Source organism: Bubalus bubalis, chromosome 4 (genome assembly GCF_019923935.1).
Source record: "Bubalus bubalis isolate 160015118507 breed Murrah chromosome 4, NDDB_SH_1, whole genome shotgun sequence".
NCBI classification, from domain to species: domain Eukaryota; kingdom Metazoa; phylum Chordata; class Mammalia; order Artiodactyla; family Bovidae; genus Bubalus; species Bubalus bubalis.
Genome location: NC_059160.1, coordinates 148,017,505 through 148,031,207, shown reverse-complemented (window position 1 = coordinate 148,031,207; position 13,703 = coordinate 148,017,505). Strand labels below are relative to the sequence as shown.

At 35.1% G+C, this 13,703-nt stretch overlaps 1 protein-coding gene across 2 annotated transcripts in view; it reads right to left on the bottom strand.

Annotated features, from left to right (window-relative positions):
• MCU (mitochondrial calcium uniporter) overlaps positions 1-13,703 on the bottom strand; it is a 197,580-nt gene that overhangs the window by 38,406 nt on the left and 145,471 nt on the right. For both annotated transcript variants that reach the window (XM_044942241.2, XM_025284711.3), the window contains exon 2: positions 9,964-10,033. In XM_044942241.2, the coding sequence (XP_044798176.1) occupies positions 9,964-10,033 (70 nt within the window). The remainder of the gene's footprint in view (positions 1-9,963; positions 10,034-13,703) is intronic.

Here is a 13,703-nt window from a genome sequence, read left to right as displayed (position 1 = left end):
CCCCCACTGCAGTGGAAGTGCAGGGTCCTGACCATTAGGCTGCTAAGGAATTTCTAGATATTAATTTAATACCCTGAAACTTTACTGAATTCATTTATTAGTTCTTTTTAAAAAGTTATTTATTTTTGGCTGTGCTGTATGCAGGTTTTCTCTAGTTGTGTCCAATGAGGGCTACTTCTCATTGTGGTGGCTTCTCTTGCTGTGGGGCACAGGCTCTAGAGTCTGAGGGCTTCAGAAGTTGTGCTTCCTGGGCTCTAGAGAGCTGGCAGCACAGGGGTGGCAGCACAGGGGCTTAGTTGCCCCATGGCATGTGGAATCTTCCCAGACCAGAGATCGAAGCTGTGTCCCCTGCACTGGCAGGCAGACTCTCAACCACTGGAACACCTGGGAAGTCCAGAATCATAAATTTAGTAGTTTGATAAATCCAGCTGTTGGGTTCTTCCAAGTAGCAATATAAATTAACTTAGTGAAATCAACTATATATTTCACTGTGAACCTAAGGTGAATTAAGTGTTTGTACAACTGAACCTCTCTCTGTAGAAATATGTAAAAAAGAGTTATGTGAAGTTACTATAAGGCTTAAATGATAAAATGTGTGAAAACAGTTAGAATTATAAACTTTTTAAAAAATATATAGTATTATTGGTTTTGGGCTTCCCTGGTGGCTCAGAAGGTAAAGAATCTGCCTGCAATGTGGGAGACCCAGATTTGAACCCTGGATCAGGAAAATCCCCTGGAGAAGGAAATGGCAACCCTCTCTAGTATTCTTGCTTGGAAAATATCATGGAGAGAGAAGCCTGATGGGCTACAGTTCATGGGGGTCACAAAGAGTCAGACATGGCTGAGCACCTGACACACATTATTGGTCTTATGTTAAATATGTCAACTACAAATTGGCACTCGCCAAGAGGCCTGGCATGCTGCAGTCCATGGGGCTGCAAAAGAGTCAGACATGACTTAGCCATGATTGAAGAACAATAACAAGACAACAAAGAGCATCGATAGTGACGAACAACAACAAGGGCTTCTGCCATAGTCTCTGCTGAGTTTGAAGCCTATGAGGCTGCAGCTGTTGACCTTCAACACCCGCTGAGGGAGTTCAGGGTGGAGTGAGGCTCTCTGTGCCAGAGAATATGGTGGAACAGGGCTTTAGATAGATATTTTCAGAACTGATTTCATCATTCCAATCCTTGCATCTCTTCATATCTAGAAAAGCACTAAATCATTAAAGGACGATATCTGCTCCTTGTGACTAGTAGAATCTTTTTTTTTTTTTAATATTTATTTTTTTTAATTTAAATTTATTTCTTTTAATTAGAGGCTAATTACTTTACAATATTGTATTGGTTTTGCCATACATCAACATGAATCCACCTCCCTCCCCATACCATCCCTCTGGGTCATCCCAGTACACCAGCCCCAAGCATCCTGTATCCTGCATCAAACCTGGACTGGCGATTCGTTTCTTATACGGTATCATTTTGACTCAAATAAAACTTAATTTGCAACTCTCAAGTTGTGCATCTTTTTTTGTCTACAAATAGTAGAACAACCTATATAACTTTTGTTGAATCTGGTTCTTTTAAAATCTGTTTATGAAGATAATTAAACTCTCATAAATGTTAAAAGCATTTGAGCTAAATAAAAGGTCATCCACATCCTTTATCTATTCATTCTGAGAATTAAATATTTTATATTGTTTTGTAAAAATAAAATTCTGTCCTAATGTAGTGCCCTAATATTTTTTTCTTTTTTAAGAATAATTCTTTTCATGATGCTGCTTTGAAAGTAACTTCATTAATCCTTGACTTTTGGCCCACTTTAATTTCTGGACGGTGTAAAGTGGAATACAATCCTAAAGTACAGAGAGTAATGTGCAGTAGAAGAATGATAGATGTTGGAATCTCAGACTTGAAAACAGTTCCTGAAAATCTCAAATTCTACCACAGGAGACACCTTGAATGTATGGGCACATTACTGAATATTCCCTTACCTCTTTCACCTTTAATACAGAGATTCTAATAACTCACAAGGAGGCTGAGAAGATTCAGTGAGGATATAGAAAAATGCTTTCCTTGGTAGTTTTACTTGCTTTTTCTAAAATCTACAGTCTTGGTCTAAAGTCATACAAATTTCCATAAGAAAATTTCCAGTCAAGGCTTTAACCACCAAGAGAACAAAAATTACTTGTTCCACCGAGGGCAACAAGGAGAAAAAGAGCATAAATTATATAAACCAATTCCTGTTTCTAGGTATTTCTGGATAACAGACCTCCTTGATAACCTGAAGAAGGTATGGATTCATTCCCCCCTTAGACCTATTTCCTGAAAAAATTCAAACAATTCATACATAAAAATTTTAGATACAATACATTTGTTGCATTGAAAAATTATTTCCTTCATATTAACTGTTATGGACTGAACTGTGATCTCCCAAAATTTGTATTTTTGAAACTCTGATTCCCCATGTGCCTATCTGGAGATAGGGTCACTCAAAGGTAATTAAGGTTAAAGGAAAAGATAAAAGTAATCTGATAATCTGCGGTGCTAATCTGATAGCACAACAGCTGTATATGAAGAGTAAGAGCTTTCCCCACACCGTCACTAGGTGGGAGCACAGTGAGAAGGTGCCAGCTAGGAACAGAGTTCCGATCAGATCTTAACCACGCTGACACCCTGACCTGGGAATTCTAGCCTCCAAAACTGTGAGAAAACAAATTTCTGTTGTTTAAGTTACTCAGTCTACAGTATTTTGTTATGGCAGACTACTAGACAGCAGAATAGTACACTGCCATATTTTTAAAATAAATGTTAACAGAAATGGAAGCATTTTCCCTCATTTTAAACAAATAACAGTCGTTTTGTTTTTTTAAAGAAATAAAAATTTACAAATTAAAACAGAAAATAAACTTTAATTCTATATAAAAGGACATTTCAATTATAAGACTGGTATTGTTTGGCTTGAATAGAAAGTCACATAATGGCTTGGTTTTGGAACAGGCTAACTTGAATATTACCTTTGATATCTAAAAAGGTTGTGTGCCTTTCTGTTTTGATGAAAAGAAGCTGTAAAAACTCAGAGATTCTGGGAAAGGTATGTGGTAACACAGCTCTCATAGTTCACTTTGCCAGATGATGCTTGGCTAAGCATGTGTAAGGAACCTAAGGTTTCTTCTAAGACTCTTTCTGTTTTGATGCAGTATCAATAATGAAACGACTGGAAATCCAAGTTCCAATTTTAAGGTTTATGAGTGGAAGTAATCTTCAAGAGCTCTAAGTTTTTTCTAATTCTTACAGAGAAACTGACAAACCTTTCCATTCATGACTAGCCTAGAGAGAAACTTTCTCCAGCAGCTGAAAAATTCACAAGGTTGTCTACTTCTTTCTAGTTCAGAGCTACAGCTTAATTAAAAGGGTTCATGAGTTTTCTACCAAGTCCAAAATAATGACTGTAAGGTCTTGAACTGGAAGATTATGCTCATTCATAAAGGCCCAAATATCCCCCAAGTTAATCAAGACATAACTAAAAACACTCCCTTGTAATAAACTTTCTCTTCTCTTAAAAAGCAAAACTCCTATCCAAAGTTTAATCTAGCAAAGGAGAATTTATATTTTTATTCTTTTTCTCACAAATTCTCGTTCTCATAATACTAACTACTTCTGTGGTAGCAGGCAAGGCCTCTTTTAGGGATGGTGGAAGTCTTCAATGCCAATGAAAAAAACCAATGCATTATTGCAACGGATAGAGCTCCTTTCTTCTCTGAGGTCATAAAAGCATACATGTTGCTAAGTTTGGAAGATGTGCCATCTGTTCACAGAGTACCAAGATCTTTCTTAGAGAAAAAAAAAAATCCTGGTAGTTATTTTGGAAAAGAAATTTAACACTATTTCAAAGATGGAGATAGCCATTAACGTTAACTGCTTTTCTAATTTCCATAAGAGATCACATATAAGGGACTTTTCTTTGTATCAACATGTATATTAACAGACAAAAATTGGAAAGTAACTCCTTAAAACAGTATCAGTAGTTTAACCAAGTCACACTCTGGAGGGAAATGGCATAGTCTCCAATTTCCTCAAAACTTACTTCAAAATATTGAAATAAATGATAGCAATCCTAGAATGGATGACATCATCTGAATTGTGATATAAATGTACTTCTGCTCCACATTAACACAGTTTAAATACTGTCAGCACAAAAAGTTTAAACATCTTTCCAAGTTCACATGGTTGTTTTTCTTAGCAATGTGAAAGTCAATTTTATAAAAGCCTTCAAAAAGACTTTTGTGATGCAACAAGTTCAACCATATTTTGGTACTTCAAACTGAAACTCCTACTTACCAAAAAAAAGTTCAAACTGTAGGATATATTTTTAAAATGGCAAAATAAGGTGTTTCAGCTTTCCCAACCTCACATCTAGGTTGGTGAGAAACATGCCCACATTAAAACACTGAGGTTTTCTGTTTCTATCATTTTTTGTGATTTTATTACTTGTGTTTCCTTTTTGTTGTTAGGTTTTTAAAAGCTAGAAGGAAAGACAGTGGTGGGGTATGTTTATGCCCTCAATATAAGTGATGACAATAAATACAGAATTTCCTTCCAACTGTATATGAATAGCCATTAATAATAAAACATGATTTTAAAAAATCCACCCTTTCCCACAAAATTATTTTAAAAGTAACGTGAAAATTTCTGGAATATACAAAGAATGCATACAAATCGATACTAAGACAGTCAATTTTTTTAAACAGGCAAGAAGTTTGGCACTTCACTGAAGAACATATTTCAATGGTTAATGAGTACATTAAAAGATGCCCAACATCTTGATCATCAGTGAAATGCAAATTAAAACCTCAATGAAATAATACTACAAATCCACTAGAATGTCTATTATCAAGAAGTGTGATGCAGGATACAGGATGCTTGGGGTTGGTGCACTGGGATGACCCAGAGGGATGGTACAGGGAGGGAGGCGGGAGGAGGGTTCAGGATGGGGAACACCTGTACACCCGTGGTGGACTCATGTTGATGTATGGCAAAACCAATACAATATTGTAAAGTAATTAGCCTCCAATTAAAATAAATAAATTTTTTTAAAAAGTGTGACTATACCAAGTGTTGGGGAGGATATAGGGAGACTGGAAAAGTTAAATACCACTGGTAGGAATGCAAAGTGGGACAGCCACTTTGGAAAACAGTTTTGCAGTTTCTTAAAAAGTTCAGTACATGATGAAAGAAACTGAAGACCACACAAGCAGTTGTACTGATAAGCTGTGTTCTTAGACTGGAAGAATCAACATTGTTAAAATGACCATATTACCCAAAGCAATGTACAAATTCAATGCAATCCCTGTCAAATCACCAGTGACATTTTTCACAGAACTGGAAAAAAAAAGTCTTTAATTTGTAGGGAAATACAAAAGACTCTGAATAGCCAAAAACAATCTTGAGAAAGAAGAATGGAGCTAGAAGAATCATGCTCCCTGACTTCAGACTATACTACAAAGTCACAGTCATCAAAACAGTATGTACTGGCACAAAAAGAGACATATAGATCAATGGAACAGGACAGCAGGTACAGAAATAAACCCACACACTTACGGTCAATTTATCTATGACAAAGGAGGCAAGAATACGATGGAGAAAAGACAGTCTCTTCAATAAGTGGTGCTGGGAAAACTGAGCAAATATATGTAAAAGGGTAAAATTAGAACATTCTCTAACACGATATACAAAATTAAACTCAAAATGGATGAAAGACCCAAAGATCAGATACTATAAAACTCCTAGAGGAAAATTTAGGCAGAACACTCTTTGACATAAATCACAGCAATATTTTTTTGTATCCACCTCCTGGGGTACTAAAAACAAAAATAAACAAATGGGATCTAATTAAACTTAAAATTTTGCACAGCAAAGGAAATCATAAACAAAACAAAAAGGACAATGTACAAAATGGGAGAAAATATCTGCAAACAAATTGACCAAAATGGGCTCAATTTCCATAATATGCAAACAGCTTGTATACCTCAATACCAAAAAAACCCCAACCCAATAAAAAAAAAATGGACAGAAGACCTAAATAGGCATTTCTCCAAAGAAGACATACAGATGGCCAAGAAGCACATGGAAAGATGCTCAACATCACTAATTATTAGAGAAATGCAAATGAAAACTACAACGAGGTACCACCTCACACTGGTGAGAATGGCCATCATCAAAAAATCTATAAATAATAAATGCTGGAGCGGGTATAGCGAAAAGAGAACCTCCTACACTGTTAGTGCAAATGTAAATTGGTGCATCGGCTATGGAGAACATTAAGGTGGTTCCTTAAAAAAGTAAAATAGAGTTTCCATAAGCTCCAGCAACCCTACCACTGAGCATATATATGGAAACAATGAAAACTCTAATTTGAAAAGATACATGCACCCCAGTGTTCACTGCAGCACTGTTCACAATAGCCAAGACGTGGAACCAACCTAAATATTCACCAACAGATGAGTGGATAAAGAAGATGTGGTGTATATGTATATATGCACATACATAAATAATGGAGTATTACTCAGCCATAAAAAGTTTAAACAATGCCATTTGCAGTAACATGGATGGATCTAGAGATTATTGTACTAAGTGAAGTAAGTCAGACAAAGACAAATATTGTATGATATCATTTATATGTGGAGTCTAAAAAATGCAAATGAACTTATTTATGCAATAGAAATGAACTCAGACATAGAAAACACACTTGCATCCAAGGGGAAAGAGGGGGAAGGATAAATTGGGAATTTGCAATTAAGAGATACAAACTACCATATATAAAGTACATAAAAAAACCAAGGACCTATTGAACAGCACAGGGAGCTATATTCAATATCTATAATAACATATAATAGGAAAAATCTGAAAATAATATATATATGTATGCATAACTGAATCACTTTGCTGTACACATGGAACAGTGTAAATCAACGATACTTCAATAAAGAAATTACGGATATACTTACCATATGACCCAGACATCCCACTCCTAATATCTACTCAAGAGATATAAAAACATATATCCATATAAAGACTTATAAGCAAATGTTGATAACAGTATTACTCTTAATAGTCCAAAATGGAAAACAATCCAAACGTTTTTCATGCGGTGAATGAAAAAACAAAATGTGTATTTTGTTTATTTCCATATATTAGAATTCTACTCAGCAGTAAAAACAAAGAACTTCAAACCATGCTACAATATGCATGAACCGCAAAAGCATTAGGATATGTAAAAGAGGCTAGATGCAAAAGACTACATATTGAATGAGTCCATTTATATGACATTTAAAAAAAGGTTTAACTACAGAGAGAGAAAGCAGATTACTGTTTGCCTAAGGCTCAGGGTAGGAGCAGGGACTGGTTGCAAAACAGGAACAGGAGAACTTTTAGGGGTAAGGAAATAGTCTAAAGCTGGATTGTTATTATGCTTGCATGATGATAGGTGAATTTTATGGTACATAAAATATACATAAATAAAGCTTTTTAAAAGGTAATGGGACAAAAAACAAAGAAAAAAAACTAGGGCATATATCTAGTTACTTAGGTTAAGAATTTATATATATTATCTATATTTGGGCTAAACAGATTAATGTTTATTATTAAACAGGAATTTTTATAACTGTTCACTGCTAAAATTAATTGTCCTCAAACAATTTTTTTAAGGAAATTTTATATTTTTTTTAACTACAAAATAACATTTCTTTTTATCACAGCTCTCAATACAAGGCTGATTAAGTAGCCTATTTCTGGATAGAGAAATGAAGGCAGCTAGGGAGACTATTGTTCTTGTTCTTACTCGACTTACCTACAGTGAAGACATGTCCTGGCTTACTGCATTTAAAACTGTCAGGACAACTCTGGTTGTCCTCGATGTATTCTAAAAACTGTCCTGGGTTGGGTGATAAATTATATACTCAACCTGTCTATAGCAGAATTGTTCTCATCCTTAATCCTTAATTTTCATCATTACTATGAAGGGGAACCCCTGAAAGTTTTGAAAGCCTTTAAATAGGCTATAAACCATACAGTCATAAAAATTTCAGATAGTCATTTTACAAAGGAGGATCTGGGGCATAGAAAAATTAAAATGAGAAGCCTAAATCACATTGTTTTGATTAAGGTTTTTAACACTACCACACACACCACTCTTTATACAATAAGAGTTTTTGTTGGATAAGTACATTTTTCTCTTGGAGGTAGTAATTATTACTATCTCCATTTCACATATAAGGCAGGAGGTTTTAAGAAGGCAATTACTTTGTCTAAGATTAAACCATGGCTTAAAAGTGAAAACTGGGATGCAAATCTTGATTATAAAGCTAAACACAACCTCTAAGCATATTGCCTCTCATGAAAGGGACCGTGGGCCTGGGTACAGGGATGTGCGTGCACATGTGAGCACAATGTGGCCAAAGCAGTTCTTGAGTTGAGGTTCATGAGACCAGGGATTCCATGAGTTGGGCTGAGAGAGCCTGTATCACTAAGAAATTATATGTAACACTGCCTATGTGTATGTAAAATTTTCTTCTAGAGAGAGAATGTCAAGCTTTTACCAGATCCTCAAAAGTATTTATGACACAGGAAAATGGAGAACCTTTTAGATTGCTTTGGTAGGGAGGTTAAACATATAAGGTACTCTATATTTTACAACAGCTATTATAGTCATAACTAGAACATTTTGTCAAACAACAGAATTAATAGGCAATTACTGAGAGGCAGTATATATTTTATATATACATATAATATTGTTTGTGTGTGTGTGTGTGCTCAGTCTTGTCCGACTCTTTGCGACCCCCTGGACTATAGTCCACCAGGTATATGATGTAGTATTTTGCATTTTGCACTTGTTTTTAAGAGAGAGGATCAAGCCCTCTTTTGGTATATTAATGGAGCATGACCCAGCAGTGCTCACACTAGTGAAGAACGAGTGATGGGAGAGATGTTTACTGTTGCTGGCTAAATTCTGCTGAAGTAGCTATGTGTTAAGCAGTTTTCTTATATGCTATACAAGCCTAAAGTAAGATTAATTTAGAAGTACTAAATAAGAAAGGTACATAAATTGAGAGCAGAAAGGACAACAAATTTCATTAAATAAAATAATTTTCTGCTTCTGTTTCTTGATAAGTAATACAAGTTGATTTTCTTAAGAAGGACAATAGTATTCATAGGAATTTTGGGAGCAACTCTTTTTTTCAAAAGTATGTATCATTTTACCTTTGTAAAAATATTGTCTTCAACCCCTCATACAACATAGAGTCAACATACTAGCATTTATGTCCTGGGATAACATTCAGCCAGACACACCAGAACAACTTTACTACTGTTAAATTATTGAAAGACATGGAAACTGACCCCAGTATTCTTGCCTGGAGAATCTCCACAGATAGAGGAGCCTGGTGGGCTACAGTCCAGGGATTGCAGAGTCGGACATGACTGAGCGACTAAGCACAGCATGTAGCACATACAGATTGGTACATAGGATAATAGTAACTGTATTACATGATAGAATTAATAATAAAAATGTCAATATAAAATCACTAGTTCAAATTATTCGCCACCGAATACCATAATAAAACTGGTACAAGAGTCCTGTTGGAATGTGACTTAGTTATCACTGAATATATATAACTCAATGAATATATATTTATTGATACTGACACCAAATATTTAACAATTTTAGACAATATTATAAAAACAAGAAGTTTCTAAGTGAAACGCTTCAGCAAAAGCTGAGAGGATTCATCACTATGAACAATATGTTTATACTGGAGAAACTCTCTCTTTATTGAAACTCTCCAATTGTTTTGATTCTGGCCTATTTTTTAAGAAAAATAAATTTGTATGTCAATATGAGAATGGGAAACAGTGAAAAAGGAAAAAAAAAAAGCACTGGACATTAAAACAATTTGCCATAACTCACCATCAGAGGGCACAACAGTACTGCAATAAACAACTCCCAAATTAGGCCAAGAAGAGAGCCTCTGGTGTACCTAGAAAATACAAAAAGACACATCCATCGTCAGGGCACACAAAAAATGTTATATGCATATGTGTATGAATATAATAAATAATAGCTTTTAAATCATTTACATAATATGTATTCTTTAGTGGAAAAGTTTAAAACTCCAGATAAAGGAAAAGTCTCTCAAACTCTTTTCATCCTAAGATGTTAGTGATGCATTTTGGTTTATTTCAAGATTTCATACAAACACATTTACACACACACACACCCCCATACAAACTGTTTTTTCATCTAGTTTTTTAAACACTTAATACTGGTTTTAAGCACTGTCAAGTCTAAACAAAACTTTGTTTCTTGTTCCTCTTACTAGTTTTTAGACCTGGATTTCCTTTATATCTTTTACTAGGTATAAGACAGTTATTAAATAGCTATATCACTACTCTACTGTTATTGGGTAGACATCTAGTCTTCCTGTTTACTCTCCTTTTTTCGTTTTAATTTGGTCAGGCAACTTCACTCCTGGAGTCTTTAATTGTTACCATCTTCTGAATATTAGAAGGAACTCACACTAATATCCACCTTTACTACTTCCTCAAAGAGTAGTGTCATTGTGGATTTAGGTTTAGAATTTAGGCTCTCACAATTAAACTAAGTTTCAGAAAGATTACTGAATACATTTCTGACTTGCTAAATGCTTAATTTATTCCCTTGTACCTTTTAATTTCCTAGCTTCAAAAAGTATTAAAGGAGGAAGAAAAGAACACTTTAATGGACTAAAAACCAACATATTAGCCTCAGAGCCAGATATTATATTCCACTCTAAGAATCCAAACAAAAGTCATTTAGGACTCTAAGCCAATGGATACCTAACAAGACTATGATGTATAACAGACATCTTTCAAGTTAGTATCATAAATTCCTACTTTTTACCAGCTTAAGAAAACATGCTGAATGCAAGACTGTTTTCTAAAAATGAAAAAACCACTTAAATCACTTGAGACTTCACAGCTGATCATTACACATTCATGTTTTGATGCCGTCATTGAGAATCTTTAAGTTAATATACATAACAACTTTAGTGTAGACTGCCACTTTCAGATATTTTTTGTTTCAAAATATTCAGTTAAACTCAATTTTACTCAGAGATCCAAGAAGGCGCTGGTTAAATACAGGTGTGCTGGTAAATCCTACAATCCTAATCCTTTGCTTCAACATTTTTAATGGGGACCACAGAATCCTTAGCTCCATAAAGATGTTTTGAAAAAGATGAGTCCAAACTCATTCTACAAATGAGAAAACTGAGACTCAGAGAGGGAAAGTGACTTACAAAGAGCCATATATCAGAATCAGGATTAGAACCCAGGCCTCAATACTGCTAACCATCTTTTATACAAAATACACAGGGCCTGGATCTCCTCCTCTGTAGGTCTCAACTGGCTTAACTATAACTTTAGGATGCTTTGTTGCTGTGCAGTATCTAAGTTGTATCAAACTCTTTGTGACCCTGTGGACTGCAGCACACCAGGCTTCCCTGTCCTTCACTATCTCCTGGAGTTTGTTCAAGTTCATGTCCATTGAGTCGGTGATCCATTTCATCCTCTGCTGCAGCTCTTCTCTCCTCCTGCCCTCAATCTTTCCTAGCATCAGGGTCTTTTCCAATGAGTTAGGGGAGCTCTTTGCATCAGGTGGCCAAAGTATTGGAGCTTTGGCTTCAGCATCAGTCCTTCCAATGAATATTCAGGATTGATTTCCTTTAGGATTGACAGATTTGATCTCCTTGCTGTACAAGGGACTCAAGAGTCTTCTCCAGCACCACAATTCGGAAGTATCAATTCTTTTTTTTTTTTTTTTTTTTTAATAAATTTTATTTTATTTTTAAACTTTACAATATTGTATTAGTTTTGCCAAATATCGAAAGGAATCCGCCACAGGTATACATGTGTTCCCCATCCTGAACCCTTCTCCCTCCTCCCTCCCATATCATACCATCCCTCTGGGTCGTCCCAGTGCACCAGCCCCAAGCATCCAGTATCATGCATTGAACCTGGACTGGCGACTCGTTTCATACATGATATTATACGTTTCAATGCCATTCTCCCAAATCTTCCCACCCTTTCCCTCTCCCACAGAGTCCATAAGACTGATCTATACATCAGTGTCTCTTTTGCTGTCTCGTACACAGGGTTATTGTTACCATCTTTCTAAATTCCATATATATGCCTTAGTATACTGTATTGGTGTTTTTCTTTCTGGCTTACTTCACTCTGTATAATAGGCTCCAGTTTCATCCACCTCATTAGAACTGATTCAAATGTATTCTTTTTAATGGCTGAGTAATACTCCATTGTGTATATGTACCAATTCTTACAATGTTTAGCTATGGTTTAACAAGATGCTTTTATTTAAAATGTTTAAGTTATCTTATTTAGTTAGACCAGAAAAAGCAAGTCTATGATATAAAATTCAAAAGAAGAAAAATAAGTAAAAAAATTAATTATTTTACATAAAATATTGGTCTTCCTCCCATCCTTGTGGCTCAGCTGCTCAGTTCTCCTCTCCAGAGGTAACTGGTTAAATCCAGATAGTCTATCAGACACTATTTATATATATATATAAGTGTGTGCATATATGTCTAAGCATTTGTGGAGATTTTTAAAAATGCAAATGGTAGCATGCTACAGCCCCATTAGTCATTTGTCTCTTTAATACATTGTAATAATAAAAGCTTGTCTGTCAATAGACACATGATACTTGATTCTCCCTGATGACTGAGATGGGAAAGAACCTGACTGCAATGCAGGAGACCTGGGTTCAATCCCTGGGTCAGGAAGATCCCCTGGAGGAGGCATGGCAACCCACTCTAGTATTCTTGCCTGGAGAATCCCATGGAGTCAGACACAACTGAAGCAACTAAACATGAGCATGATACTTGAATGAATATCCTTACATGTGGGCACAGATATCTGAGAACAAAATACTTCAAGAGAAAGTGCTAGGTTAAAGATATGTGCTCTTCAACTTTTGAAAGCTATTACCAAATTGTTTTTCATGGAGGTTATATGAATTCACATACCTATCAAATATACTCTAATTCACTAAATGAGTATGTGGTCTCTATGCCCTCCTAAACAATGGGCTATTATTAAACTTTGTTATGTTGCCAATATTGCAGGTGAACAGTATTTCACCACAACTGTAATTTACGTTTTTTTTTGTATTGAGTGATAATTTATGCGTATTTTAATCTAAGAGTTAAGTTGTATTTGTTTTCCTATGCACAAAGTATTTACATATTTTGCCATTTTTTGAATCTCGATCTTGGTCTCAAATATTATTTTGTAGAAAGTCTTTAAATATTAAGAAAATTACCCCTTGGTTATAAAAATTTCCTTGTTTTTATTTTTACTTTGTTAATGGTGTTTTTGTAAGAATACAATTTTCATGTTTTAAGAGTCAAACTTTTCAATCTTTTCTGTGTGGTTTAAGGGGCCTGTGTCATGTATCTTAGTGGGTTTCCCTACTTTGAGAATATTATAAAATTCTTCCATGGCCTCTATTTTCTCAGGTTTAAATCTTTGATTCATTAGGAACTAATTTTAGTCAGTTAAGAAGTAGCAATCCAACTTACCTCTGATAACATAGCTATCCCTTATATTTAATAATTCATTTTCCCTCTTATTTTAAATGCTACCTTTATA